This window comes from Boleophthalmus pectinirostris, unplaced genomic scaffold, assembly GCF_026225935.1.
Source record: "Boleophthalmus pectinirostris isolate CB_2022bp ecotype Guang Dong unplaced genomic scaffold, ASM2622593v1 HiC_scaffold_18, whole genome shotgun sequence".
Classification (NCBI taxonomy): domain Eukaryota; kingdom Metazoa; phylum Chordata; class Actinopteri; order Gobiiformes; family Gobiidae; genus Boleophthalmus; species Boleophthalmus pectinirostris.
Genome location: NW_026571133.1, coordinates 24,176,533 through 24,204,451, shown reverse-complemented (window position 1 = coordinate 24,204,451; position 27,919 = coordinate 24,176,533). Strand labels below are relative to the sequence as shown.

Below are 27,919 nucleotides of genomic sequence, written 5' to 3'. Positions count from 1 at the left end.
AAAAGTATTTTCTAAAAACATATATTTTTTTTAGTAGAAGCATCAAGTCTTCTCAAGTCACAGCTACGTCTTAAGTCCGAATCAAGTCCCAAATCATTGACCTTCAAGGCCAAGTCGAAGCAAACATTTTACACATTTTACGCGAACATTTTCAATGTAACGCTAGGCAATCATGAGACTATAAATGTTCAATTATACACGAGCACAAATGATATTAACCTTTTTACTTTTCATCAGTAGATCATAGATATAGATCCATGATCACAGACCATAACGAGGGTTGTGCTGTTGCGACTTTAAGGCGTTTTTACGTGGTGACGTACAGTGCCGTGGGCGTGGTTGGTTTGTGAAATGTCAGGGAGGAATGGCGCTCGGCGCGGTATTTTGAACAATTGCTTTTCCTTTTCTCATTTTATCTGCAATCGTTGCTAATCATCAGAAACACAGGTAAGCAAGATATTAGACAATGCAGAAAGGGATGTTTTGCTCTTTATGTTTCAGAACGCAGGGCCCTTAACAATGGCTTAGGTATTGAAGCATATTACAGCTAGCTAGCTGGGGTTAGCAGGCTCAGCAAGTTTGCTATTACAGTTGTCCTGCTGATGGGTTGACCTGATGAGGCTGACAATAATAAAAGCATGGATGAAAAGGAAGATTCTAAATTCGGAGGACACTGATCTAACGTTGACTATTTAACTAGTCTGCATTAGTATTATTTGTGTTGTGTTGTGTTGTGTTGTGTTGTGTTATGTTATTCAGTTCATCTAGTTTAGACTTAACAAAAAGATTGGCTAATTATAGTCATTCTGTTATTTTGTTGATATGTCATCAATGCACGTATTAAGAGTATCAACAAAGAACATTATATGCACTATTAATAAATATCGCTCACATACTGCCACTGTACTGGTCCTTGTGGAGCAAGTTTGCTCAATTATTATCAGCTAGCGTTATTTATGTTACATATCTTTTAAAACTGTTAAAAAGTTGTCCGTAATGTTAACAAACAACAACTGGTTAGTTCTTTTGTTTATCCACCAATGTCGACCCATGTTATTGTTCTGTTTACTTTTGGCGTGTTTTTGTATGTGAGTGATATAGCTGTTTTTAGCCGAAAGCTAGCTGTGTTGGTGACGATATAAAAATGGCGGATCTTTCGAAATCCTACACTTGCCTGAAATAGAATCGAAGCCAGCAAGCTGCTTTACGATTTTGTACTCTGTCCTGTCTGGACAAACACCCAAACATGTGTTTATGTAGTGTTGGTAGACCCGTCAGTGCGGTATATCCGTAGATAAAATATTGTGATGAACGACACTGACACAATCACCATAAATTCTGATAACCCCAATCCCAAAACCTTTATGAATGAAGCATATTACAATAGAACATACATCATAGCTAAAACAATATATCGCTCCAATATAAGTCCTAGATATAATATATGTTTAACATATGTTAACGCTGCAACTTAAACAAAAAAAAAAAAAAAAAAGTTTAAATTAAGACCTATCAAACATTGGTTTTCTTAAATATTGAATAATAAGTGGCTACAGTAATTATTGTGACTGGCCTAAATGTTGGACTGCTTGTTTTCTTTAAAATACACAACATTGACGGGCATTATGGTATAAGGGACTGCTGAAAAATGATGCAAAATGGAAATGCCTGCTGTGTCCTTTCATTTTGTGGTTTATTAAATTTGTTAATGATTAATGGAAAACATGTTATCTACATTTGAACTGCATATTTTTAGACAATCTACATTGTTTATTTCAATCTTAACTCACATTGATTTGTCTTTTTCATTTAGTAAGGACCCCATATAGAGGCAGTCATGGACGTGGTGTCTCCAGAAGTCAACAGCCTCCTCCCAGACGAGATAATGGATACAGAGGCAATAGAAGACATGCCTCACTCCCAAGCTCATGGTACCTCTGCCCAGTCCAAGGCCATTGATGAGACACTGGTTCCAATGGAAACGGATAAACCTGTTGCTTCACAAGATAAAGCACTCTCCTCGGGAGACACGTTAACAGAGGAAACACTGGTTAATCCCACACTAAAAGACCCTGCACCATGCAGTAGTTCAGAAAATCAAGTACCGCTGTCTATTTCAAATAAATCTGCATCTCTACCCACTTTCAAACGATCACTGGCCACTTCCACTGCCACCACCAAAACTACAGACAGTGTTACTGGAACTACTGTCTCAACTGGTGGATTGCAAAAGCTCTCTTCCCCATTCACAATTTCTGCTGCAAACCATCAAATTATTCTCAACAAGGTGGCATCAGCACAGGCTGGTGAAGCAGCAAAATCTGTTGCTACTTCTCATCAGGTTATTAAACAAGAAGGCCAGAAATTATTGGTCAGAACCATTGGGAAGTTAGGTCAGCCTATAGTTCTACAGTTACCACCTGCTGGCAGCAAGGCAGCTGTTGGCCAAACATCTGGAGACCTCAAAACCCAAACTCCTCAATTTAAAGTTGTGACTATTGGTGGGAGAACTGAATTGAAGCCACTTGTTGGAGGTACAACCAATCAGATGACTACATTACAGGCCCAGCAGCTAAAGACTGTTCAGGTATACACTGTTATGCTATAACAATTATGCTTTATCTGAATTCTTCAGAAATATAACACTGCTATGTATTTTGTTAAGTGGTATTCAAAAAACCTGTCTTGCTTTTAACATATCAGTTTAAAAATACTACTATCATGATCTAAAATATGTTCTCTCAGTATTACTGAGTTATTAAAATGTCATAACAGATTGCCAAGAAGGCACCTGCATCATCATCTGCACCAATTAAGTTTATTATCACAAAACCTGTAAACAGCAAAGGGGCCAGTCCACAGTCTCCTGTTATTGCAGGCAAGTTTTTGCCATATTTTTAATTCACTATTTGCTATTTTTCTTTAGTAAACTTTGTGACTTATGTATCTGTATCTCATTGTTTAGGTCGTGTCCTAACTCAAACTTCACCTGTTTTGCCTGCCAGAAGCATTACTTTGACTGAGCCTCTCAACACTAGTTTACAGAGTCTCCCTGGAAAGAAGATTGCCATTTCCCCCCTGAAGACACCCAGTAAGGTAAGGTTTAAACACAACTGTTAATGTTACGCACTGTGCCCAAGAAAACAAGAAAATATTGTACACCATATACTCACAAAAAGTAAGTAAATGTAGCAAAGACAAAATACAAATACTAAAAGATTGAATATTAAACGTACAGTATGCAACTTTTCTGAGGTGGTACGCCATCTGCAACGTTGTTTAGCCCTTCTCCAGGTCAAATAAAGGCCGTCATACACTATAGGATTTTTCAGTCTTAAACTATTTTTAAACGTGCATCAAAAAGTGCACACCACAGACAGGAGTCGCAAAGACTGCTGCGGGATATGGCCGCGTACCACGGACTACAAAGTTGTGAGCGCACCTTGCATCAGCTCTTTCCTGTCTAGAGTAAAACCACTCACTTTGAGACTCTTAAATGTTCAAAAGATCAGAGCACTGCACTTCCAGTTTAGATGTAAATCAAAACTGTGTTATTATTATTTGTGAAATGTGGTGCAATACTTCAGATACATGATTTTTAATGTACAGAAGGTTAGATATAAAATGCACAGGAACTAGAGTCTTGATCTCTAATCTACAGGTTCACCGTGATCCGCACACTGCGTGGATGTAAACAGACACGCATGAGGAGCTACTTTCACCTTTTTACTCTTAAGAACAAACTGGATTATTAGCGCTGTTTTGTGGACTGGGTGTCATTATTTGCAGAAGATAAGTTCTATGGATAATGTGGTTGAGATGCTGCAGTTTAACTTTACAACTTTACTAGAGGCGAGTACTAAAATCGACTCATTATTTTTGCTTTTTCCTGAGGTTGTATCTTGCACCCTGTTGCTGTAGCATTGCTGATGTTTGGTAGTCATGATCTTAGAGCAGCTCAGAGTCACACAGACACCATACACGAAGAGTGCAGCAGTTTCAAAATTGCACATGAAGACACAAAGTCGGGTTATGCCTCCCCAAACTCGGGGCAAACTGCAGCATAAATCAGGCAAATTCTCCTGTAGTGTGTGGCGGTCTTAAGAGTCAGGTTTGTGGAGATGCAAGCAGTATTATTATTGTTATTATTATTATTATTATTATTGTTGTTGTTGTTATTGTTGTTGTTATTGTTGTTATGTTTACAACTTCTGTCTATGTTCATCATAGTGTTGGTCTCTAATTTATATTTGATATGATCCATATTGCTCTTTTGCTCATTTCTGCAGGTAACTGTAGTATCTGTGGCATCTCCAACTCAGAGTGCCCCTCAAAAGACAGTCACTTTGCCTGTGAATGTAGCACTTGGCCAGCAGATACTCGCAGTTCAGTCTACATCAGCTTCACCAGTCAAAGTGGTCACAAGCCAAGCAACTACACAGGTAAGGGGGATCCAGCTGGACACAATGTAATATGAATGTAATTCATTTTTGTGATTGTCTTTGCATTTATCTTCCGTTTGTAGAATATCAAACCTGTTCAGTCTGTGACAGTAGGTGGTGTTGGTGGTTCTCAGTTCAAAACCATAATTCCACTGGCAGCACAACCAAATGTGCAACAGATTCAAGTTCCAGGAAGCAGGTTCCATTACGTCCGCCTTGTCACAGCAACAACAGCTAGCAGCACAGTCCAACCTAGTGGTCCCAGCACAAATTCTGTACAGACAGGTGAGATGCAATTAAAGAGTCATCTAATATGAAAGAAATAAAATAACTTCTGAACTTTTTTATGCTCCAGCTAAACCGATGATTGTAAGTGCAGGAGCAGTTAGGATGTCCGTCCCAATTGTCCCTGCGCAGTCTGTGAAACAGGTTAGTATTACCGTATTTTCCGCACTTTAAGGCGCTCTGGATTATAAGGCGCATTAAATGAAACACAACAGTTAGATAAGTCAGTCAAACTTTATTTAATGCGTTCACAATAACTCTCAACTTTGTTCAATTGTAATGTGTAAAAAAATACTGTCTGAAACGCTAAATTGTTAGTGCATTCTCAACAACTCATAATTGTTCAAACAGTTGGCCGATTACAGTATCCAGCACGCCCGCATCCCTCGTCATTATCCGAGTCAGTTACTGTTGCGTGGCAGTTCAGTGATGATTCTGGTCTTGGTGAAAGCTCGGACCACAGTTGATACTGATCTTTAGCCCGCGCGTCCACGATCCATTGGCAGATCTTGGTGTAAGTCGCTCTGCGCTGTCTCCCGGTCTTGGTAAATGTGTGTTCGCCTTCTCTCATTCACTGCTGCCACGCAGCTCGCACTTTAACTTTGAATGACTTGTTGACACCAACATCTAGCGGCTGAAGTTCTTTAATTCGGTGATTGCCATCATTCCGGGTGGATTAACTAGTTTGCTTCACTTGTTTTTTTGACAGCATCGGTGAGATAGGTGTGCATGGAGGATTACACGTTACCATTCAGACATACCATCACTTCGATATTGAGGTGTTATTGTCAGAGTAGCGGCATTTTCCATTTTTTATCAAATCAATCTTTCTGTCCCGGTACGGCTCTAGTGCTTAATGCAGGTGCTATTAGAGCTTTATACACGCTACTCTGTTGGCACAAGAGGAGGCCGCATACACCTGACCTTCCTTCTCTCTCTCTCGCTCTCTCTCTCGCTCTCTCTTTCTCTCTCTTTCTTTCTTTCTTTCTTTTAAGCGTGCCCTATAGTGCGGAAAATATGGTAATATTTCACATGGCACCACTTCCTCTTCAGATTTAGGTTTAATGTTAATTGTTATTGCAGGTGGCACCAAAGCCTTTGACAACAACTGCTCAAGTAGCGTCCACTCCTCAAACCCAGCAGCGCCTGATCATGCCAGCTACCCCCCTACCACAGATTCAGCCCAACTTTACAAACCTGCCCCCAGGAACTGTACTGGCTCCAGCTCCAGGAGCTGGCAATGTGGGATATGCAGTTGTGCCCGCACAATATGTGACCCAGGTTAGAATAACTTTTTTGGGGGCTATTTGTTTTTTGTTTTTTTGTTTGTTTAGTTTTTTCAACAGACATCTTTATTTTTGTTTATCCTCTCTGTTTAGCTCCAGCAGACTCCCTTTGTGACCCTTGCCAGCAGCTCTGGTTTTCAGGCATCAAGTAGCATCCAGACACAGGCCAGACTACCACTTAATGGGTAAAGAATTTTTATTTATTTTTATTTTTTTATAAAGATTGTTTGCCAAGTTACTGTGTTATTGCAGTCTGCCTATAGTAAAAATAGTGGTTCGAGTTGAAGTTTCTCACTATTGTATTAATTACAAGTCCCTGGAACTTCATGTCCAGAATTTTAAGAAATTGTTCAAAGTATTCAAAACCAGAACCAGAACCTATTCAGAACCTCTGCATTAATCTACAACAGAGGATATTACCAGATATTCATAACCCAAGTAATTCAGACATTTAAAGAAGTCCACCATTAAATAACAATGACTCATGGAAAATGTATTAGACAAAGAAAAACAAACATGTTTTTTTTACCATGCTTAGGAAATCTAGGTACATAACACACCTAAAATCTGAAGTGAGAGTTATTTGTTCTAAATTATAGTTGACCAATGATCTTGTTAGTTTCCTCTGCATCACTAAAATAAACCTGGAAACACCTGCAGGAGGCGAAAGTTCTGCTGTATAGAAAATACAGAGAGAACCAATGTGGGTAGAATAATTTTTTTCCACAATTGAAATTAATATGAGCAGGTGCTCTCTGCAAGATTTCTAATGGAGGAAAGGAATAATTATTAGAGGTGGTGTCTGTGAGGAAGAATGGACCACCGGAGAACTGAATGTGATTCTAAAACATAGTTCTCAAAAATCTTACATTAATAAAATTGTTTCCACTAAGGTAAATTTCTTTAAATTCACTTGAAATTGCCTTTGCAGAGTACACGTGTTTCTCTTCATCAGTAAACTGGGAATATTTTAAATGTGTTTTAAAACTTCATTAAAAACTCTTCTTTGTTTAATGAAGTCACAAACACGCAAACATGCAGCACTCATACACAGAGCAGGAGACGTGTGACCGAGCTGAGACAGAGGAGTGCTACCTTGAATCAATTTCAGTTGGTGATTTGCTTTACCATTTTGTTGTTGTTGTTGTTAGCAGTGAAGGGCGCATTCATTGTAAATAGGCTACAACTATAAGCTAGTTAGTTAAAAAAAAAAAACTTTTTAAAAATTTGATAAATAGGCCTAAGTATTTAAATTTTATCACTGCAGCAGGGCCTAGAAAATTACTGAATAGAATTTAATTATGAAATTTTGTCTGATCTAAGAACAGCAGGCTCCCATTTTGTATGGATGTAGGCTACAGTTTACATAAAAGATTTTTACATGAAATGCATAATAATTGCATTTGAATCAAATCTCCAGGGACTAATCTCATTAGTTTCTGACTTGTCACAACATTTGTCTGCTGTAGAGAGGTGTCAGAGAATCAGGTGGTTATTATCATGTTGCAAATCCTACAAATTGGCACTATTGTATTGTATTTATGTACAGATAATGACATATGACTGTGTGTTGTTTGCTTTTTTATTTTTATTAAGCTAGGTTTTTCAAATGTATGTTTTATTACATAAACCTAACCCAGTGAGCAGTAGCAACTTAACGTTTACATCCAACTAAACAGCAAGGCTAGCTGTCTATTCTTGTTTTCTTATTTAAGTTTTATTTTTATTATTCACAGCGTCTCAACAACAGAATCTACATCGAGACCAAGAAAACCCTGCAACTGCACCAAGTCACAATGTCTTAAGCTGTAAGTGTGTAGAAATTGAACATGTGCTTGATTGTAATTATTATTCATTATCTTGTAAATGTAATGTATCCTTTTAATTTTCTAGATATTGTGACTGTTTTGCAAATGGGGAGTTCTGCAATAACTGTAACTGTAACAATTGCTTCAATAACCTGGAACATGAAACTGAGCGCCTCAAGGCAATAAAGGTATAAGATCGTGTATAACTGAAATCTGGACTTGCAATATGTAATATGTACATGTAGCATGTACATGTAGCATGTGTACATATGTAACATATAATTGAGGTCACTGACTTCACAGACATGTTTGGACCGGAATCCCGAGGCCTTTAAGCCAAAGATTGGTAAAGGCAAAGAAGGAGAGTCTGATCGTCGCCACAGTAAGGGCTGTAACTGCAAACGATCGGGCTGTCTCAAAAATTACTGCGAGTGCTATGAGGTCAGGTATCATGCATAAGTAGCAGATGTCAAGCATGATTTTGTCCTAAACTACATTTCTTTTTTTTTCTTGAAAAGGCAAAAATTATGTGCTCATCTATTTGTAAGTGTATTGGATGTAAGAACTTTGAGGAAAGTCCAGAGAGGAAGACATTAATGCATTTAGCTGACGCAGCAGAAGTCCGTGTGCAGCAGCAGACTGCAGCCAAAACCAAACTTTCATCTCAGATCTCTGACTTGCTCATGAGAACAACCCCAGTTATTCCCACAGGAGGTGGAAGGTACAGTTTGTTTCCTTTGTTTTAAGTGTGGTTTAAGTGCAAGAATATTGGTTAATCGCTACAATGAAATCCTGAGTTTTGAGTTACTGAATATAAAATAAAGATTTACGCGTGTTCTTTCCAGTTTAATACAAAATGCTTGAAAAAAGCATATTATGTCTTCAAGTTCAAACAAGGTTCCTATTACTGCTGTTTCTATATAACATAGAGCATTTGTTTATGTCACTGTTAAAGCTATTTCCTTTGTTGTAAAAAATATCAATGCTGGAGCTTAAATCATTTTGTATGTTCCTGCACAGGTTACCATACACATTTGTAACAAAAGAAGTCCTTGAAGCAACATGCGAGTGCCTGCTAGACCGTGCCAAACGCTCCGAACAGACTCATCAGCCTCAGGCTGAAGCTGAGAGGATGATCCTAGAAGAGTTTGGACACTGCCTCATGAGAATCATAAGTTCAGCAGGAAAAGCTAAAGTTGACTGTGCCTCCATAAACTGCTAGGTCTGGGTGTGAACTGTTGGGTTGGGGAAGAATGGAGTTGTCTGTTTTGTCTTGGACTCCTGTGGTTTTACAGTGACAACTATCACGGCATCCATCTGCATGAAAAGTTATGTTAAGTTGGGTGGAAAAACGGCCCCCTGTTAAAGAGCATCTAAAAGGGGAGATTTTAAAATGTCACTTCATATAGTTTTTCTCCAAACATTAGTTCTAACATTTTATCCTTTTGACTTTTTCTGGCTTTTTAAAAAATGCATTGTTTGTAATTTTTATGTCATCACAATATATCTACTTATAGTGGATAAAATGAACATTTATCTTTGATATTTATTTTTGAAGTATTTGTAATCATTATTAAGCAGCATTGAATAGCTTGTAAGTGCTATCTGAACAATTTACCAAGTCTACACTAACCAAAAGAAATTGAATTTACTAATTGATTTTATCTGAAAATAGTTACACAAGTAAATATGCATATGCACACTCACAGGTGTTACAAATGTTATTTGGCATTTTATAAGAGCTGTTGCTATTTTTGTAATCATGAAAAATTTTATGTAGTAGTTCTGTTTCTATTGTTTTTATTTTTAAACATAAGAAATGCATTGATATCTGCCCCTTTCAAATAATACCATATGTTAGAATTGATTATCAAAAGTACTGTGTGTTTTAGAATATTTCATATTTTAGTTAAACCATTCATCCATTCAAGACAAGTTGTAGCCGGACATGTTCTTTTCAATAGTCTTCATATAGGGTTATTCCTAATTTAAAAAAAAAACAAAAACTTAGTAGCATTTAGATAAAAGAAAACATTTGTGTGTTATGGATCTGGACAGCATTAATTTATTACACAAGAAAACAATTACCAAAACCCCTTTTAAATCTAACTATCAATAGGGTCTCTCCCATCATCACGCGAGTTGATAATTCAAGTAAACAGCTACTCTTGTAAAATAAATCGTGTGTAGTAAAGCTACGTTATTTTTGTATCTTAATGTTATGCGGTTGTTCCTTCTACAGGGCCCAGAACTAGAGGGTCTGGTCCAGTTTTAGTCCAGGTATAGTCCTGTTTTTATGTGGTCAATATGCAAGTGTAAACCATAATTCCATTAAAGATCTTATTATAAATCCGTGAAATAAACGCTAATGTAACATTGCGCAGGAAGATGGATTTGAGCGGTATGTGTAAAACAAATGTGCAGTGACATTTCTGCACCCACTAGGGGGCGACAGCGTGTGATGGTGACGGTAATGTCTCGCCACCACCAAAGAAAGAAGGATGAACACGTGCATTCTAATCATGGATGGAGCAGGGGTGGACCGAGAGCCCAGCAAACTATACAGTCAATGAGCAATTTATGAGCGAATGTCTTGTTGTTGTGGTGAGTATCAAACGTAAGATTTAGTGCAGCTTTTCAGTGTTGCACAGTGGTGATCAATAGTGGGTTTCTAGTGCAATTAATATGATAGTCTGCTTTATCGCTTCACGGTCGTAGGCAACTGCAATCAGGCTTGAGTTTAAACTAGTTTTAAATGGCTCCTGTAGCTAAAATAACCTTTTTATTGTGAAGATTGCTAACAAATGTAAAACTTAAATAACTGCTTTTCCCCCCTAGGCACTGGATAGCGTCACAAGTATGAGGTAGGTATCGTTTATTTAATTAACTAATTACACAGCCCTTTGATTATACCAATCACTACCCATCTGACTCATCTGAGTAAGATTTCAAAATCTCAATTGAATGAGGGTTTTTTTTATTAGTCTTACAAATCAAGATAATCTCTTCGAAGCTAACGTTTTGTTTTTTGTTTTTGTTTTTTCAGTGCACGAAACAAAGCCTCAAGACTGTCATGCTGCACTCGGCCCACCTGTGACATTGTACAAAACGAGTAACTGAATAAAACTTTTAACCCAGAACTTAAGAATGGTGTTTTGTTCTTTTTTAACGAGTGAATAAAACGCTAATAATCAAATGGCTAAAGAGCTTTGTGAGAGCCGCGTGGACGCCATGGTGGATATTTTAATAGATTCAAGGGTGGACGTCTGGACTGTGCCCCCGGAAGTGGTTCAGGGTGGGAGGTGTTGCTGTTCACCGAGTGCCACGTTGATGGAGACACCAGTGGGGACGTGGAAATCGCGGTCTGCAGCTGTGACCGGTTGTTCTGACTGCGTTCACCGGCTTTTGAATCAGTCCACAAAAAGTGTAAAACTGCAGGCTTATGGTGTATGCCATTGTAAGTGTGCTTGTTTAAGTAAGGAGCACAGAAGAAAAGGTAAGCTACTTTTGCAAGGTAGATGTGCGGATTGTTATGATCAGTCAACTTCAGTTTTCATTGTGTACTATGATGAACGGTGTGCTAATTAGAATGTACGTTTGAGACAACGTGAGTGCCTTTTAAAGTTTTGTACTTATCCGCACATTTTAGTGTCGTAAGTGGTCTGGAGTATGCCACCTGCTGTTCTCCATGTCCTTAGTGTAAATCAGCTGTTAGCTTACGTAGCTAGCACACCTTGTACTTTTTCTTACAGAGTGTTTCCCGTGGGTGTTTTTTGCGGAACGTTTTCGCCCTAAGAAAGTTAACTTTCCTGGTGTAATGATTATTGCACTTAAGATAAACTCAAAGCTTAATTTGAGTCGGAGTCCTTTTCACTGGATCCTTCAAATTTTTTGAAGGATTCTTCAAAACTAATGATAATTTATATTTTTTTACATTCTTACTAAGATACATTTTCCCTCACCCTATCTTCTCTTACTTGGTAAATCAACCACCCTGACGTGTGTTTGAACCATACATTGTATGGTTATTTCCAGGGTTGGCAAGCAACGTTTTTTACTCCTGAAATATGTAAGACAACAGGAACCGTTTACAAACTGTTGGGTTTATTAATGATCTTATATTATTCAAAATTTATTCTTCCCTTTAAAACTTTACTAGAGAAAATAAAACAGCTGGCTACAGTTTCCTGAACCAGGTCAAAACTAAACAAATACTGTGTCGGCAGTAATGATTTTTTTTTTTCCTTTGAAGATGAAAGTCAAAGAAATAAACCGGACAGCCATGCTGAGCTGGAGTCCTGCCCAGCATCACCCCATCTACTTAGCCACAGGTATTATTATTGATCATATGTAAATATATTTTTTTAAGTTATCTATTGGTATACACCTACTTTAGATGTATTTATTTCAAAATACAACACATTACCAACTTTGATCTAACAATCATTTGACCATGCCCTTTGAACTGCTTGTATGTCCTGATTAGGGACCTCAGCACAGCAGCTAGATGCCTCCTTCAGCACCAGTGCATCGTTGGAGCTGTTTGAGTTCAATTTGGCTGATCCATCTTTAGCTATGAAATCTTGTGGCACTCTCTCCTCCTCACACCGGTACCAAGAATCTCAAATTTTTCCATTGGTTTGTGTACTATAATCAAGCGTACTCAACTGTTTACTTTGGTTCAGATACCACAAACTTGTTTGGAGTCCATTTGGCATTGATGGGCAGGGTCTGGCTTCGGGGGTTCTTATTGCTGGTGGAGAAAATGGCAACGTCATCCTCTATGACCCTGTAAAGATTATGTCTGGAGACACCAATGTGATCATTGCAGAGAGTGACATTCACACAGGGCCAGTGAGAGCTCTTGACCTGAACCCATTTCAGGTATGCTCACATACTGACATGTGAATTAAATTTTGTTACGTGTAGTATATTGAGTAATTTGTTCTCTGACAGACAAACCTAGTTGCATCAGGTGGAAATGAATCGGAAATTTACATATGGGATATTAATAACTTTGGATCTCCAATGACACCTGGGCCCAAGACACAGGTAGATTATTATTATTAGAAAATGATTTTGGTATAGGAAGGGAAGACTGTTGTATTTCAATATATGTTTAAACATTTTTTTTGTATATTTAATAAAGAGAATGATATTATTTATACTTCAATTTAAAACCACTATTACATACTAACCTACACTAATATGTTATTGGCCTACAGTTAATCTATGTTTTCTTATATAGCCTCTAGAGGATATCAGCTGTGTGGCATGGAACAGACAAGTCCAACACATCCTGGCCTCTACTAGCCCAAGTGGACGAACATCAGTGTGGGATCTACGCAAGAATGACCTCATCATTAAAGTCTCCGACCACAGCAACAGAGTGTGTTTTTCTCCACATATTTTGTTGTTTTTGGTTCTCATAATTATTTTCTGTTTTTGTTATCCTTATTAGATGCATTGTTCTGGGATGGCCTGGAATCCAGAAGTGGCTACACAGTTAGTTATGTCCTCTGAGGATGACCGAATGCCTGTGATTCAAATGTGGGATCTGCGTTTTGCATCCTCTCCCCTTAAGATTTTAGAAAATCACACACGGTAAAAAATGATGTAAAACTTGTTTAATGTTTGAACACCCAAAAAACAACAAACTGTGCATCTGGTTGTAGTGGTGTCTTGGCCATTGCATGGAGCTATGCAGATCCAGAGCTGCTTCTCAGCTGTGGGAAGGACGGTAGGATTCTTTGTTGGAATCCAAATACTGCAGAGGTAAATGTTTATCATGTTTAAACATTTTAATGGTTTAAATGAACAAAATGGCATTTCCTCAATCATACTTTATATGATTTACTTTTTTATTCAGATTTTATACGAACTGCCTACTGGCAACCATTGGTGTTTTGACATTCAGTGGTGCCCACGAAACCCTGCAGTGCTTTCTGCAGCATCCTTTAATAGCTGCATAAATATTTATTCCATTATGGGGGGTACCAGTCAAGCTCAGAGCCATGTTGATGAGGTAAGGATTTGTTTGTATACTTAAGCCTAAGCCATTTTCTAAATCACAAACAGATTAGTTGTTGTCATGTGTATAGATGCAACAGTTTTTCCAGTAACCAAAATCTGTACTTAATAGACTTAATAGATTTGCAAGGGCTTTCAAAAACATGTTTGGGTATCAAGTAATTATAAATTTGGTCTGCATGTTTCAGGTAAGTCACTCTTTTGGAACCATGGATCCCTTTGGAACAGGACAAACTCTACCTCTATTGGAGCTTCCTCAGAGTGGGACCATTTCAACTACAGTTAACCCCATAAAGAAGCCCCCCAAATGGATACAGAGACCTGTGGGAGCATCATTTGCTGTAAACTACTTTATATTGTTTATGTACAATAATGTATAGTATAAAAAAGTGCGTGCATGCAGGTATATGTATATGTATTTCTGTCATTTTCTTTCTAGTTTGGAGGAAAACTGGTGTCTTTGGAGAATGGAAAACCAAACCCCCAGCTGCCTAATCGTCATGTTGTGCATGTCAGCCAGGTTGTTACGGAAACTGACTTATTGAAACGCTCCAGCCAGTTACAGGACACCATCAGTTCAGGTCAATTTGTGGAGTTTTGCCAAGGAAAAATTAACATGGCTGAGAATGACTTTGAAAAGACAATTTGGTCTTTCCTCAAGGTACTTATTTAAAATTGATATTTGTTTGAAAGCATAGATTAATTTAATAGATATTGTCTTTGTTTTTAGGCAAATTTTGACAGTGACACCCGCTCAAGGTTCCTTGAGCTTCTTGGCTACAATAGAGAGGAACTTGCCCTAAAGGTTGGCTTGTGTGAAATAAAAAAACTTTCTATCAATTAACATGTAATAATATTGTAGTATTTTGTTTCCAGATTTCTGCTGCATTAACCGAAAAGCCTACAGAGGTAAAGGGAATTTATTTTGTAAAGCCAATTCCACTGCATAATAGTAATCATCTGTATTATGAATGATTGCATTCAGTTTAGAGTCAAAGACTGGTCCCAACATTGGTCTTTATTTTTGTAAAATAGAAATTAACCCAAATCAGTATTTAAAATAATTATTTTGTTTTTACTTATCCAGATGGATCTTCCCCCTCTCTGTGATGCACAGCCAGTTGCAGACCTTAACATTGTCACTGCCACAGAAAATCCTGAGGCAGCATTTGACTTGATTGCTGCTGCAAACTTGAAGCCATCAGTCACACAGGAGATGGACTACATTCCTCTAACCGAGAGTGAAGAGACAATAGAAGTGAATGCAGAAGAAAAGAGTGCTGATCACAATTATGAAATTGTAGACCAGGTAGCAAGTGGAATTCCTGAACAGCAATGGGATGATGAGGAAATACTTTTGGATGAGGTACAACACTCCACCAGAAAATACATTTTTAGGTCTAATCACAAAACAAATATAATTAGTAATATTGTTGTGTAATGTGTTGCAGGAAGTAAATGACGTTTTAGATGCCAGTGAGGACCTACTTCAAGCTTCTATGGAGGAAACAACTCAGGAAACTCTTTCCGCAGTTCAAGCACCCAGTGAAGAACCATCACAGGATTTGTTTTCTGACATTCAAGCTCCCACTGAGGAACCATCACAGGATCCTTTTTCCATCATTCAAGCTCCCACTGAGGAACCATCACAGGATCCTTTTTCCATCATTCAAGCTCCCACTGAGGAACCATTACAGGATTTGTTTTCTGACATTCAAGCTCCCACTGAGGAACCATCACAGGATCCTTTTTCCATCATTCATGCTCCCATTGAGGAACCATCACAGGATCCTTTTTCCATCATTCAAGCTCCCATTGAGAAACCATTACAGGAGTTGTTTTCTGACATTCAAGCTCCCACTGAGGAACCATCACAGGATCCTTTTTCCATCATTCAAGCTCCCACTGAGGAACCATCACAAGATCTGTCTTCTGACATTCAAGCTCCCACTGAGGAACCATCACAAGATCTGTCTTCTGACATTCAAGCTCCCACTGAGGAACCATCACAGGATCCTTTTTCCATCATTCAAGCTCCCACTGAGGAACCATCACAGGATCTGTTTTCTGACATTCAATCTCCCAGTGAAGAACCATTTCAGGATCTGTCTTCTGACATTCAAGTCTCCAGTGAAGAACCATCACAGGATCTGTTTTCGTACATTCAACCTCCCAGTGAGCAACCACCAGATCCTTTTTCTAACATTCAAGCTCCCAGTGAAGAACTATCACAAGATCCTTTTTCTAACATTCAAGCTCCCAGTGAAGAACCATCACAAGATCCTTTTTTTAACATTCAAGCTCCCAGTGAAGAACCATCACAAGATCCTTTTTTTAACATTCAAGCTCCCAGTGAAGAACCATCACAAGATCCTTTTTCTAACATTCAAGCTCCCAGTGAAGAACCATCACAGGATCTGTTTTCTGACATTCAAGCTCCCAGTGAAGAACTATCACAAGATCATATTGAAAAGGCGTTTCAAGCCTCCAGTGAACTGCTGCTCACTGGTGAAGTTCTCAAGGCACCTGAAGATGGTGCATTGCAGGTTATTGCTCCTGTAGTCAACCCCAACCTTGGCATCAATCGAGGTATTTTATTTCAGATCATGTCATTCACAACGTTTTTACAAATAAACAGACTTCAAAATTAAAAATATAATATACAGATAAAAGTATGCATTTACCAGTACATTTAAATGACACGTCTGAAAACTGGTCTTTCAGTATGTGAGCAAACTGCTATCAAAAGTTCAAGCATCATATTTTCTTCACCTACAGATGTTGACAGGCTGATTACACAAGCTCTGCTAACTGGAGATTTTGAAGGAGCGGTTGAACTCTGTCTCCTTGACAACCGTATGGCAGACAGTATTATCCTAGCTATTGCTGGAGGAGCTGAGCTCCTAGAGAAAACTCAAAAGAAGTATTTCATAAAGTCACAAAGCAAGCTGACTAAGGTAAGATACACAGTTCTGTGTTATCAAGTAAACAGGAAATCTAAACAACTTTAATACATATGATTATGTTTCATACAGCTTATAAGTGCAGTAGTGATGAAGGACTTGCATGACATCCTGAGCACATGTGATCTACAGAACTGGAAGGAAGCAATGGCTGCTGTTATGACATATGCTCAGACTCAGGAGTTTTCTTCCCTCTGTGGTATCTATTGCATGTTGGATTGTAATAGTTTTGTTCAAGTTGTACTTTCCTAAAGTAATTACATTTATCTATTAGATCTCCTTGGTGGCAGATTGGAGGGAGCAAATGATCCCAACCTGCAAGCACAGGCCTGTCTCTGTTACATCTGTGCTGGTAATTTGGAGAAACTGGTGTCTTGCTGGATCAAGGCACAAGAAGGAAACAATCCTCTCTCTCTACAGGTGATGTGAAGATACACTGCGATGTTAACGTGGAAGAGGCCAGAATGAAATGTGTAGCAGTTTAGTGTCAAGTTCTATACATTATCAACCTCACGCTGAAAGCAATCAGGAAAAGGCAGAACATTCAGATTAATTCTTTAAGATGATTGAGTGAAGAGTAACAACAGCAGAGGGGGCAAAGAAATCAAGTTTTGGCTAAAACTAGTTGAGACAAAGCTCCTTCCTTGGTATGTTTTAATAAAATGGTCTATATTTCTGCTAAAATAGGCATATGCACATCTGCCTGTTTCTGCTAAAATAGGCATATGTACATCTGCAGCACCATGTTTGTTTTGGTAACCTTGAGCTTCTTACCTTTGCCTTGCACCCAAATCACAATGCTGTGATTGGTTAATTGCGCTAATTCATTTTGCTTGATGTAGTAAACCCAAAATAATTTGTATCTTGTTTGTAACAGTGAAACTGTGTCCCTTAGGACCTGGTGGAAAAGGTGGTTGTGATGCGTCATGCAGTAGAACAGATGCAAAACATGGGTCCTCTTACAGTTGGGGTCCTGTTAGCCAAGAAGATGGGCGAGTATGCAAACCTATTAGCTTCTCAGGGTTGCTTGACCACAGCTATTACCTACCTTCCCAATGAAACCAACCATGTATGTTCATAATGTTTTTCTATAATACTTTATGGAAATCTGTAAACATCGTACTGACTGATCTGCTCTGTATGAAGGTTTGTATCCAGCTGCTCCGTGAGCGTCTGAGCCATGCTCTAGGTCAGCAGGACCCAGCATCTTTCAAAACACAAAGCGCCCCCTCTCAGGTCCCTCCTCTGCAGACTCTTACTGCTGGGCAATCCAATAATGCGTACTCTGTTGTGCAGCCCACCACCACTGCTCCTGCTCACCTTCAGTACTACCAGCCTGTGAGTTACACTGGCCTTTTTTGTAGCACCCTTTTACCATACAACACTCAGTTGACTTCACCTTTATTTTCTGGCTGCATAGTGTGTTTGACATTTCAAATTGTCATACTAACTTGCCACCTGTCCTCAAGCACAGTGCAGGAGCTTGTTGGTTTGTTCACATATTCAATTAATTTTGTTTCCATTTTAGCCACAGTTTGAATTACAAGTTGGAGTAGTATCATAAATACATTTGATGACTTCAATTAAAGATTTGTTCAGTGTTTGTAATTTGAACTTTGGCTTTTCTGAGGGAGATAACTGGTGTTTCTGTTGGTGTATTATGGTGTGTTTTTGTTGGCACTTCGGTTATCACCCCATCTCTCTGTGCTCAGGTCAGGGCTGCTTCCACTGTCACCTCTTGGAGTAATCAAACTCCAACAGTCTTCCCCCATGTGCCTCCTTCTCTTCCAGTTGGCACTGCCTCAGACCCATCAAAGGTATTAAACAGCCTAAATAATATTGTAAAAAGGCATTTTCATCCATAATGCCGAGACAATTTATGCACAAAGAATGATTTTCTCAGTTAAAACATTTGCCTAGCAAAATTAAGGCGTTGACCTCATAAAGATCATAACTTGTGTAAATTAGATGAGCTTTGGCCTTTGTTTACATTTTGGTTGCTAGATAAATGCAATTAATTTTATGTATTTCATGTATGCATGTCCTATTCATATCTAAGAAGCAAGTTAAATTAGAAACAAAATTGTCAAGCTTTATAGTCTAACCTATCTTATTTTCATTTAACCTTTAATTTTCCTCAGGGAATCACTGAGGATGACCTCATTATGATGAGGTATTAGTTTTTCATAATACACAATAATCAACAATAAAAAAAAACAACTACAATAATCAAAACAAGGCATTTATTTTAAATGGTTACCGGTGTGTTCATTCATTAAATTTTATCTCCTTAATGCTGACTGTCACAAATATGCTACAAACCCTTTGGATTAATACATAAGATGAGACAGCGGCCGCATTCCCTCAATGCCGGTTAGTGCATATGCTGTAGCTTCTTAGGGACTTTTGACAAGCACTTGTTTCTAGTTGTCACAAATTTGCAACATACCCAAATTTCTATGTATTTATTTTTTGCTGTAGTCAAATGAATAATCTCAACTTAATTTACTATCTACTTGAAGGCAAAAACGCACACAAAACATTTTTTATATACATTTATACAAATTCAGACGTTAAGGGGTTACATATGGTCTTTGATGGGTTATAGATGTGCATGGGTCATAGCTTGTCCAGATTTAGATTTTTATTAACCAGATGTGCAACCCCACCACCCTTCTAATTTTGGCATTTTCATATGCATGTACAATGCACACTGTGTGTATAAGAAAACGCATAATTTAGGAATTCATGATTCATATTTTTTGTTGTCAAGGTGACTCCATCAAGCCCGATGTGCACGATGCCAACCACAGGCACAGCTGCTGCTCTTTCTGCTTCCTCTGCACCTTTCATCCACTCCCATCAATACCAGAGTAAGTGTCTTGAATCCTTAATAAACACATATGCACGTTCAGACAGACCCTAGCCATCTTAGATGCAGGGCACTGGGTTATTTGAACACAGTCATGCTCACTTTTTCCACTTGGCGGTGACACTTGTGCAGAGTGTGGGTGGGTCAGCCAGACTGTCCAGGGGAGGAGCAGATCCCTGTACAGCCATCTCCAGGGCTAAATCATTGTCTTTATACTACATACAAAAGAAATATTCATACTGGGACCAGAAGTTAGGTATAGGTTAGAATCGTATATAGATTATAGTAAATGGTCACATTTTTCTATAGCGCTTTTTCACCTTCAAGGCACTCAAAGCGCTTTACAACAAGGAACCACTCACCCATTCACACGCACATTCATACACCAGTGTACGCAGACACTGTGGGTCGTGCCCAAGGACACAACGACAGCATTCATCTGTGGGAGCTGGAATCACACCAGCCACCTGTGGGTCAGTGGATCTGACCGCTCAACCGGAGATGTTTATGTTGAGAGCTGGATTCGAACCTCCAACCTTCAGATCAGTGGGCGAATGCTCTACCAACTGAGCTACTGCCGCCCTAAGATTATCATCTTGTAACTTTTCTGGTACAAGGCCCATCATCTGCTTCATTAATTTAATGTCATACAGGGGAACACTGCAGGCAAAGCATTAGAATCTATATGGAGACAACAAGGCAGCTGACCCTCCTCCAGAAAAGTTACACGATAACAATATATCTTTAGACTTTGAGACAATACATACTCTATTAGCGTTTACATTACAGATTATATTATGCAGAATTGCTTTGTATATTTTCTTACTCCAAAAAATCCCCTCAGCATGAAAGAGCTTAGCATGCCTCTACATGTAGTATGTAAACTTGCATTTACATTTTCACTAATAAAAATTTGTTCTTGATAACCCCAGCCTATGCCCAGGTTAACCAGTACCCACAGGGAGTTGGGGGGTTGACTGAATATCGGACTCATCAGGATTGCCCTCCTGTGGTACCTGTTTTGGCTGAAGCTTCTGTTGCTCCTCACCCTCCAGTTCTCTCTCACTACTCTCAGCCTGTCCCATTTCAAACTGCTTATGCCCCTTCACCTCTCAGCAGTAAATGCCCATCGTTCTCCTCTTCCTCCAATCCACCTTCTTCTCCATCCTCAATGGCGTCCTTCCAGCATGGTGGGCCTGGCTCTCCGGGGTCTTATATGCTGCTGCCTCCACAGAGTGGAGTCTCAGGTACACAGCATGATTCTGGCCCAGCACTGATCCCTGCCTCTCAAAAAGCAGGTCTGCATGGCTCTAAGCACTATCTGTCCCTGTCATAGTGTATGTACTTGTTTGAACCAACATTCTATATAATCTTAATTATATTTTTTTTAAGTTATTACAGTAGTAATTTATTCACAATTCATTCACAATAAAATTTCCGATCAAGGCAAATGAGTATTGTATTTTATTGTATTGTAATGTATTTACATTTTTCCCAGGTATACAAAAAGATTTGGTCATGATTATATAAATGGCATTTCAGTTTTAAATTAGTTTAATTTCAAAACCAAAAAGATTTAAGATTACATTAAATTTAAAATTATTACATTTTAAATAATTTTAAAAAAATATATAATTATACTACAGTTATATTTCTTGTAAAGCTAAATTGAAATTTCAAAAATTGAAAGTATTTCATTGTGATTGTAGGACCTCAAAATGGTTGGAATGATCCCCCAACCCTGAGTCGAGGTCCAAAGAAGAAGGTAATGGAGGTTTTCTTTCAGTAATGAAAATGTTGAATGTGTTTATAACTGCTTGTAAACAATTTTAGATTGTTCCAGAGAACTACACCCCCCCTGCTCCTATCACAACCCCCATCATGGCACCACTGGGAGCTAATCTCCAGCCTCAGCAGATGCCCTCTGGGTCCCCTCAGCTTATGGGTCAGATCCCACATGCTGTTCAAACCCCCTACTCAGGCATGCAACAGCCACTTGTCCCTTCAGCTTTAAACTCCATGAACACAACAATGCCTAAAACCAGCTCTGAAGGTGCACCTGGAGCACCTATTGGTGATGTTATTCAGGTATACTGTTCACATTATGTTGAGTGTGTTTATTTATTCTCATCCAATGCTACATTTAATATATTTAATAGACTGACAAGTTTGTTGTTGTTGTTTTCAGCCTCCTCGGTCTATGCCTGCTGAAAAAATCACAAAAAAGCCCATTCCAGATGAGCACTTTGTTTTAAAGACCACATTTGAGGGCCTTATTCAGAAATGCCTAATTGTTGCTACAGACCCGGTAAACACATTTAATTAAACAACTGTTTTGCACGGTTTAGATCAGATTCTGATCAGGCCAATCAAATCATGATTAAAGGTCCTATATTATGCAGCACTGACTCTTGAGCTTCTAGCCATGTTAGAATGTTGTTAAAAGCATACCGTACTTGGAGTTTTGTTTTGTTTCATTTACACGTTTGAGTAATCCTTTATTATTAGTCTGTCTACATCTCCAAAGCCCAAAATACCCTTTTCCACTTTGTGATGTCATGTAGTGGTAGTTTTCAAATGAACAGCTACCTTTTACCTTTTATTAAGTTGAGATGGGCAATTGCAGGACTGCAATTATCAGCAGTGTGTTTTCTGTTTGAGAGAACATTTCATCCTAAATATGCAGGGTTTGTGTGTTAAATGTGTGAATGAAACAAAACACATCTTCAGGAATGTTTTGATGAGGAAATTACATTATAACATACATCATGAAATGGTATAATATGGGCCATTTAAGGAAAGATTGCATTGTTAAAAGAAACCATTAGAATCTAATATAATAATGCATTTTTACTTTCCAGCAAACTAAAAGGAAACTTGATGATGCCAACAAGCGTTTGGAAACACTTTATGACAAATTGAGAGAGCATACAGTGAGTATTTGCATTTAAATTCTATGCATTTGGTAATGGCTCACCATTTTCTGTTCCTTTACAGCTATCCCCAGCTATTATAGGGGGTCTTCATAACATTGCTAGGACTATTGAATCACGATCCTACACAGAGGGCCTCAATATCCACACACACATTGTAAGCAGCAGTAACTTTAGTGAAATTTCAGGTTTTATGCCAGTGCTCAAAGTGGTGTTGACACAAGCCAACAAACTGGGAGTATGAGCGGCACACTGACCACACTAGCTCAACTGACCAGTTGTCCTCAACTGAACTGTCTGTTTTTGAAAAGTATTACTTTTCATAGTATAAGTATCATAAGAAAAATGTTTAATTCAAACAAACTTGATCAACAAACTGGTTTAACAGATTGTTAAACCTCACTTCAGTCAGTGGTAAATCTGATCTGATCATTGATATTGTTTAGATTATCTGAAGAATTTTTTATTTTTTTTTGCTATCATACCAAAAGAATTCAGTTGTGAGTGGAACTTTTCATAGGAAAAAGGGAATAATTGTTGTTTCACAGTTAAGTAAATATTAAAAGTGAAGTTAGTAATAAATACTAAAACAACTTCAGTCATTTTTTACTTAACATTACCATGTCAATGTATTGATCCATACCGTCATCATATAGATGCATTAGTTTAAAACAAAATCCTGTTTGTTTTTATATAATTGTAATAATCTCCGCTGCACATTTGAGACAATGCTTTAATTACACTTAAACTTTTTAAATGCATGTTTTAAGACTTGAGAGGATACAATATAATTTTAAGGATTTTTTCATTTCAACAACTAGGGCTTTTGTTTATTCATTGTGTGTTCTTGGTAAATGTCTTACTTTTGTCTACAGACAATATTTTAATAAAATTTATTTATTTAAAATAGGTTTTGTAAATGTTTTCCTTTTACTACAAATGAAATTAAAGGGTAAATGTAATGTATACAGTGAAGAAAATAAGTATTTGAACACCCTGCTATTTTGCAAGTTCTCCCGCTTAGAAATCATGGAGGGGTCTGAATTTTTCATCGTAGGTGCATGTCCACTGTGAGAGACAATCTGAAAAAAAAAAATCCAGAAATCACAATGTATGATTTTTTTTTTTTTTTTTACAATTTATTTGTATGATACAGCTGCAAATAAGTATTTGAACACCTGAGAAAATCAATGTTAATATTTGGTACAGTAGCCTTTGTTTGCAATTACAGAAGTCAAACGTTTCCTGTAGTTTTTCACCAGGTTTGTACACACTGCAGGAGGGATTTTGGCCCACTCCTCCACACAGATCTTCTCTAGATCAGTCAGGTTTCTGGGCTGTCGCTGAGAAACACAGAGTTTGAGCTCCCTCCAAAGATTTTCTATTGGGTTTAGGTCTGGAGACTGGCTAGGCCACGCCAGAACTTTGATGTGCTTCTTACAGAGTCACTTCTTGGTTATCCTGGTTGTGTGCTTCGGGTCATTGTCATGTTGGAAGACCCAGCCTCGACACATCTTCAATGCTCTAACTGAGGGAAGGAGGTTGTTCCCCAAAATCTCGCAATACATGGCCCCGGTCATTCTCTCCTTAATACAGTGCAGTCGCCCTGTCCCATGTACAGAAAAACACTCCCAAAGCATGATGCTACTACCCCCATGCTTCACAGTAGGGATGGTTTTCTTGGGATGGTACTCATCATTCCTCTTCCTCCAAACACAGTTAGTGGAATTATGAACAAAAAGTTCTATTGTGGTCTCATCTGACCACATGACTTTCTCCGATGATTCCTCTGGATCATCCAAATGGTCATTGGCAAACTTAAGACGGGCCTTGACATGTGCTGGTTTAAGCAGGGGAAGGTCTTAGTGTATTACCAACAGTAACCTTGGAAACGGTGGTCCCAGCTCTTTTCAGGTCATTGACCAGCTCCTCCCGTGTAGTTCTGGGCTGATTCCTCACCTTTCTTACGATCATTGAGACCCCACGAGGTGAGATCTTGCATGGAGCCCCAGTCTGAGGGAGACTGACAGTCATGTTTAGCTTCTTCCATTTTCTAATGATTGCTCCAATAGTGGACTTTTGTTCACCAAGATGCTTGGCAATTTCTCTGTAGCCCTTTCCAGCCTTGTGGAGGTGTACAATTTTGTCTCTGGTGTCTTTGGACAGCTCTTTGGTCTTGGCCATGTTAGTAGGTGGAGTCTTACTGATTGTATGGGGTGGATAGGTGTCTTTATGCAGCTAACGTCCTCAAACAGATCCATTTGATTTAGGATAATAAATGGAGTGGAGGTGAACTTTTTAACGGCGGACTAAAAGGTCTTTGAGGGTCAGAATTCTAGCTGATAGACAGGTGTTCAAATACTTATTTGAAGCTGTATCATACAAATAAATAGTTAAAAAATCATACATTGTGATTTCTGGATTTTAATTTTTAGATTATGTCTCTCACAGTGAACATGCACCTACAATGAAAATTTCAGACCCCTCCATGATTTCTAAGTGGGAGAACTTGCAAAATAGCAGGGTGTTCAAATACTTATTTTCTTCACTGTATGTGGCTATACCGGCTTGTCAAAGCCTGATCCCGTTCGATCTCAGAAGCTAAGCAGGACCGGGCCTGGTTAGTATTTGGATGGGAGACTGGAAAAATCAGGTGCCACAGGGGGGCGCCAGTGGCAAAAATTGTTGTGTCCTTAGGTAAGGCACTGCACCCTCATTGCCTAGTTTGAAAGTGGTGTGTGTGAGTGTGATGGTGGTGGTCGGAGGGGCCGCTGTTGCAGATAGGCAGCCTCACTTCCATCAGTCTGCCCCAGGGCAGCTGTGGCTACAGTAGTAGCTTACCACCACCGGGTACAGAGTGAATGATTAATGCTCTGTAGAGCGTCTTTGAGTGTCCAAAAAAGCGCTATATAATACTGATGCATTATTATTTCTTAAAGATATTTTATATGTAATGGCTTCTAATGAAGTATTACATTACATGATTCACGCAGTTGTCAGTTTCAACTGCCCAAACCTAACTGCCTTAGGACTGACAAATGGACCTCTCAAGTTGAGCCAATTGTCTTTTTCATCATATTTACAGAGTTGCCCAGGTCCTGTGCTCTTAGTCATGGTTAAAAAAAAAAGAAGGCATTTTGTTCTGTTTTTTACTTTATGTTGTCTACCTTAAGCAATGAACATCAATTATCACTCAGTCTCTTCATCCATACAAAATGAAATGCTCATACAAGTTGAAAGCATCTTTATCTTGCACAGTTCATCAACTTAAGCAGATCTGATCACAACTCCCTTCGACATATATTACAAGACATTCCTACAATTAAAATTCTGGATTATGAAATTTAACAAGAAGGTAAAAAGCCAACTATGCTTTATTTTCTTTAAGGTTCTAATTTTGTGAACCATGATTGTGAGGGTGGGTACAAACTGAACTTATAATTGGTCTTTAGGCGACAAGGAGGACAAAACAAGTACCGTATTTTCTGGGCTATTAGACGCGCTCTTAAGCCTATAACCCCATCAAAAAACGACCGCGCGCCCCGCAAGCCAGAGCGCCCTATACACGAATCCACTCGGGTGTCCCAGCACGACTTCAGTAAACTACAAAGCCGCACCACCCGCAGCGCACGCAAACACACACGGAGCAGACAGCGACAGCGCAGTGAAAAACAACTGCAGACTGTGACGGAGCCAGTCCGTCTATGATTTTAGGTGGCGTTTTCCCCCTACACATAACCGCGGCTTGCATTGACGTGCCCGCGCACACACGCGCTGATTCATTCCGCACACAAGAGGTCACTCGCCGTTTCATTCATCCGCGCTGTATTCACTATTAACGCCTTTTCCCCTCTCTCCTCCGTTACTAATTCGCCAAGGGTTCACACTTGAGCGCGTTAGAATACTTTATTTCATACTTGTCTCTTACCTGACCGATGACGCCATCTCTCTCTCCTACGACGCGGCGCACCTCTGCCAAACCGAGCCACTATTTCCTGCTAGTTGAAATAGGCGCTGTTCGCGCCGTGGTGCTGACCATGTGACGCGCGTTATGTAAGGTGATTTTCCACACGTTATTCAACTATTATTTTTACTTTAAATGTACATTATTACTGTGTGCTCAACGCAGCATAGACATGATAGGTTTATTGTGGAATTGTTTGTCTCTGTAATGATTTTGATATAGTGCTCAGTGGGAGGAGCCAGGGGGTATAAAGGGGATCCGTTTCTGGCTGTCAAGCAGTCTGCCACCGGTTACAGACCAGGTAAGGTCGGTGTGCTGTACCAGGAACTTAAAGGGGACAGTTAATGTTGAACTCGACCCTGTTTCTTTATTGTAAATACTTTTTGGACATTTTTGCTCACTGTAAATATTCTTGCACTGTTTTTGATGAACGCGCCAAACAAAGTCCGACTGACCCATCTAACTGTTGTGTTTCGTTTAAAGTCCAGTGCGGTTTATTTGTGAAAAAAGTTCGAAAATAGACCATTTAATGACAGTGCATCTTATGATCCAGAGCTCCTAATAGCCCGGAAAATACGGTACAGTATTTTCACTGAGTTATGTCTTTGTTTCAAATGTGCATTCGATATGTTATCCCAACAGTTCAAGTTGGTTAAATGTAGTTATGAGGTTATAATGGTCCCTCTCTTCATTTGTTAGCTCCATGTTGCCAGGCCTGACAACCACCACTACATTTACTCCAGCCTCTTCTGCTGCTTTTGCCTCTGGAAAACAAAACCATGTGTCCAGTTAATAAGAAGAGCCAAATGACTTGTTTGATTTCATAAAAAGGAGAAGAGTGCAACTCACCACGAGTAACATCTGTCAAAAAAGTGATTTCATCTGGTCCACAGCCAATCCTTTCTGCTATATTTTTATAACTTTTACTGTCTACCTTGGCGCCAATATTTGTGTCAAAGTGACCATCAAATAACTGGAAAAAAAAAAGTTATCAAATCAGATTGTTTTAATTTTATGAAAACTGTGTGTAAATGTAACAACCGAATACTTGCATCTAAAACATCTCCTTCAATAGAGTATTCAAATAAAAGTTTCTGTGCCTCCACACTCCCAGAGGAATAAATATAAACTTTCAGGCCCCTTTCCCGCCATCTTCTGATTGCTGGGATTACATCTTCATATACCCTGTTTTAGAAAACAACCAAAATTTAAAAAGAGTGCCATGTGAATAAATATGCATAATGATCAGATAAACAATTCACGTACTGGCCCTTAATTTTCCCAGATGTGTAGGCAGTCCTCCACATGTGTCCTTGTAGCTGTTTGAGTGCAGTAG

The 27,919-nt window shown here is 38.8% G+C and overlaps 3 protein-coding genes and 1 pseudogene across 4 annotated transcripts in view; 3 read left to right on the top strand and 1 right to left on the bottom strand.

The window, feature by feature from the left end:
• Positions 1-313: 313 nt before the first annotated feature.
• lin54 (lin-54 DREAM MuvB core complex component) lies at positions 314-10,015 on the top strand. Its single transcript, XM_055153267.1, has 14 exons — positions 314-447; positions 1,814-2,587; positions 2,776-2,878; positions 2,966-3,096; positions 4,290-4,442; positions 4,526-4,727; positions 4,798-4,871; positions 5,811-6,008; positions 6,107-6,198; positions 7,750-7,821; positions 7,907-8,009; positions 8,125-8,262; positions 8,340-8,542; positions 8,842-10,015. Exons 2-14 carry the CDS (start codon positions 1,838-1,840, stop codon positions 9,041-9,043), a joined length of 2,421 nt encoding a protein of 806 aa, XP_055009242.1. The 5' UTR covers positions 314-447; positions 1,814-1,837; the 3' UTR covers positions 9,044-10,015.
• Positions 10,016-11,115: 1,100 nt separating this feature from the next.
• On the top strand, positions 11,116-23,526 carry sec31a (SEC31 homolog A, COPII coat complex component). 2 transcript variants are annotated; one of them, XM_020921617.2, is made up of 28 exons: positions 11,116-11,317; positions 12,074-12,152; positions 12,308-12,431; positions 12,507-12,705; positions 12,778-12,873; positions 13,070-13,210; positions 13,283-13,425; positions 13,497-13,596; positions 13,691-13,846; positions 14,040-14,192; positions 14,291-14,512; positions 14,582-14,656; positions 14,728-14,760; positions 14,939-15,217; positions 15,303-16,440; positions 16,630-16,808; positions 16,887-17,013; positions 17,089-17,234; positions 17,710-17,883; positions 17,961-18,152; positions 18,527-18,631; positions 19,588-19,687; positions 20,619-20,933; positions 21,396-21,451; positions 21,520-21,774; positions 21,875-21,994; positions 22,548-22,619; positions 22,684-23,526. In XM_020921617.2, the coding sequence occupies exons 2-28, from the start codon at positions 12,074-12,076 to the stop codon at positions 22,861-22,863; spliced, it is 4,959 nt and encodes a 1,652-aa protein (XP_020777276.2). In that variant the 5' UTR covers positions 11,116-11,317; the 3' UTR covers positions 22,864-23,526. The 2 variants fall into 2 exon arrangements, with proteins under 2 accessions (XP_020777276.2, XP_020777277.2); XM_020921618.2 differs by lacking the exon at positions 20,619-20,933.
• A 1,643-nt stretch (positions 23,527-25,169) lies between these two features.
• Positions 25,170-25,284, top strand: LOC129409101 (5S ribosomal RNA; annotated as a pseudogene).
• Positions 25,285-26,930: 1,646 nt separating this feature from the next.
• enoph1 (enolase-phosphatase 1) overlaps positions 26,931-27,919 on the bottom strand; it is a 16,043-nt gene continuing 15,054 nt past the window's right edge. Inside the window, exons 3-6 of the mRNA XM_020921887.2 lie at positions 27,850-27,919; positions 27,636-27,768; positions 27,433-27,556; positions 26,931-27,347 (exon numbers count right to left, since the gene is read on the bottom strand). The exon at positions 27,850-27,919 is cut by the window's right edge and continues 133 nt beyond it. Of these exons, the coding sequence (XP_020777546.1) occupies positions 27,214-27,347; positions 27,433-27,556; positions 27,636-27,768; positions 27,850-27,919 (461 nt within the window). The 3' untranslated portion in view covers positions 26,931-27,213. The remainder of the gene's footprint in view (positions 27,348-27,432; positions 27,557-27,635; positions 27,769-27,849) is intronic.

Bases quoted from the DNA above. Each gene is read 5' to 3' on its own strand.
- lin54 (XM_055153267.1), top strand. From the start codon at position 1,838: ATGGACGTGGTGTCTCCAGAAGTCAACAGCCTCCTCCCAGACGAGATA. The intron at 4,443-4,525 runs GTAAGGGGGATC...TTCCGTTTGTAG, and splicing joins CAAGCCAAGCAACTACACAG to AATATCAAACCTGTTCAGTC. The intron at 6,199-7,749 runs GTAAAGAATTTT...TATTATTCACAG, and splicing joins GCCAGACTACCACTTAATGG to CGTCTCAACAACAGAATCTA.
- sec31a (XM_020921617.2), top strand. From the start codon at position 12,074: ATGAAAGTCAAAGAAATAAACCGGACAGCCATGCTGAGCTGGAGTCCT. The intron at 12,706-12,777 runs GTATGCTCACAT...GTTCTCTGACAG, and splicing joins TTGACCTGAACCCATTTCAG to ACAAACCTAGTTGCATCAGG. The intron at 14,513-14,581 runs GTACTTATTTAA...CTTTGTTTTTAG, and splicing joins CAATTTGGTCTTTCCTCAAG to GCAAATTTTGACAGTGACAC.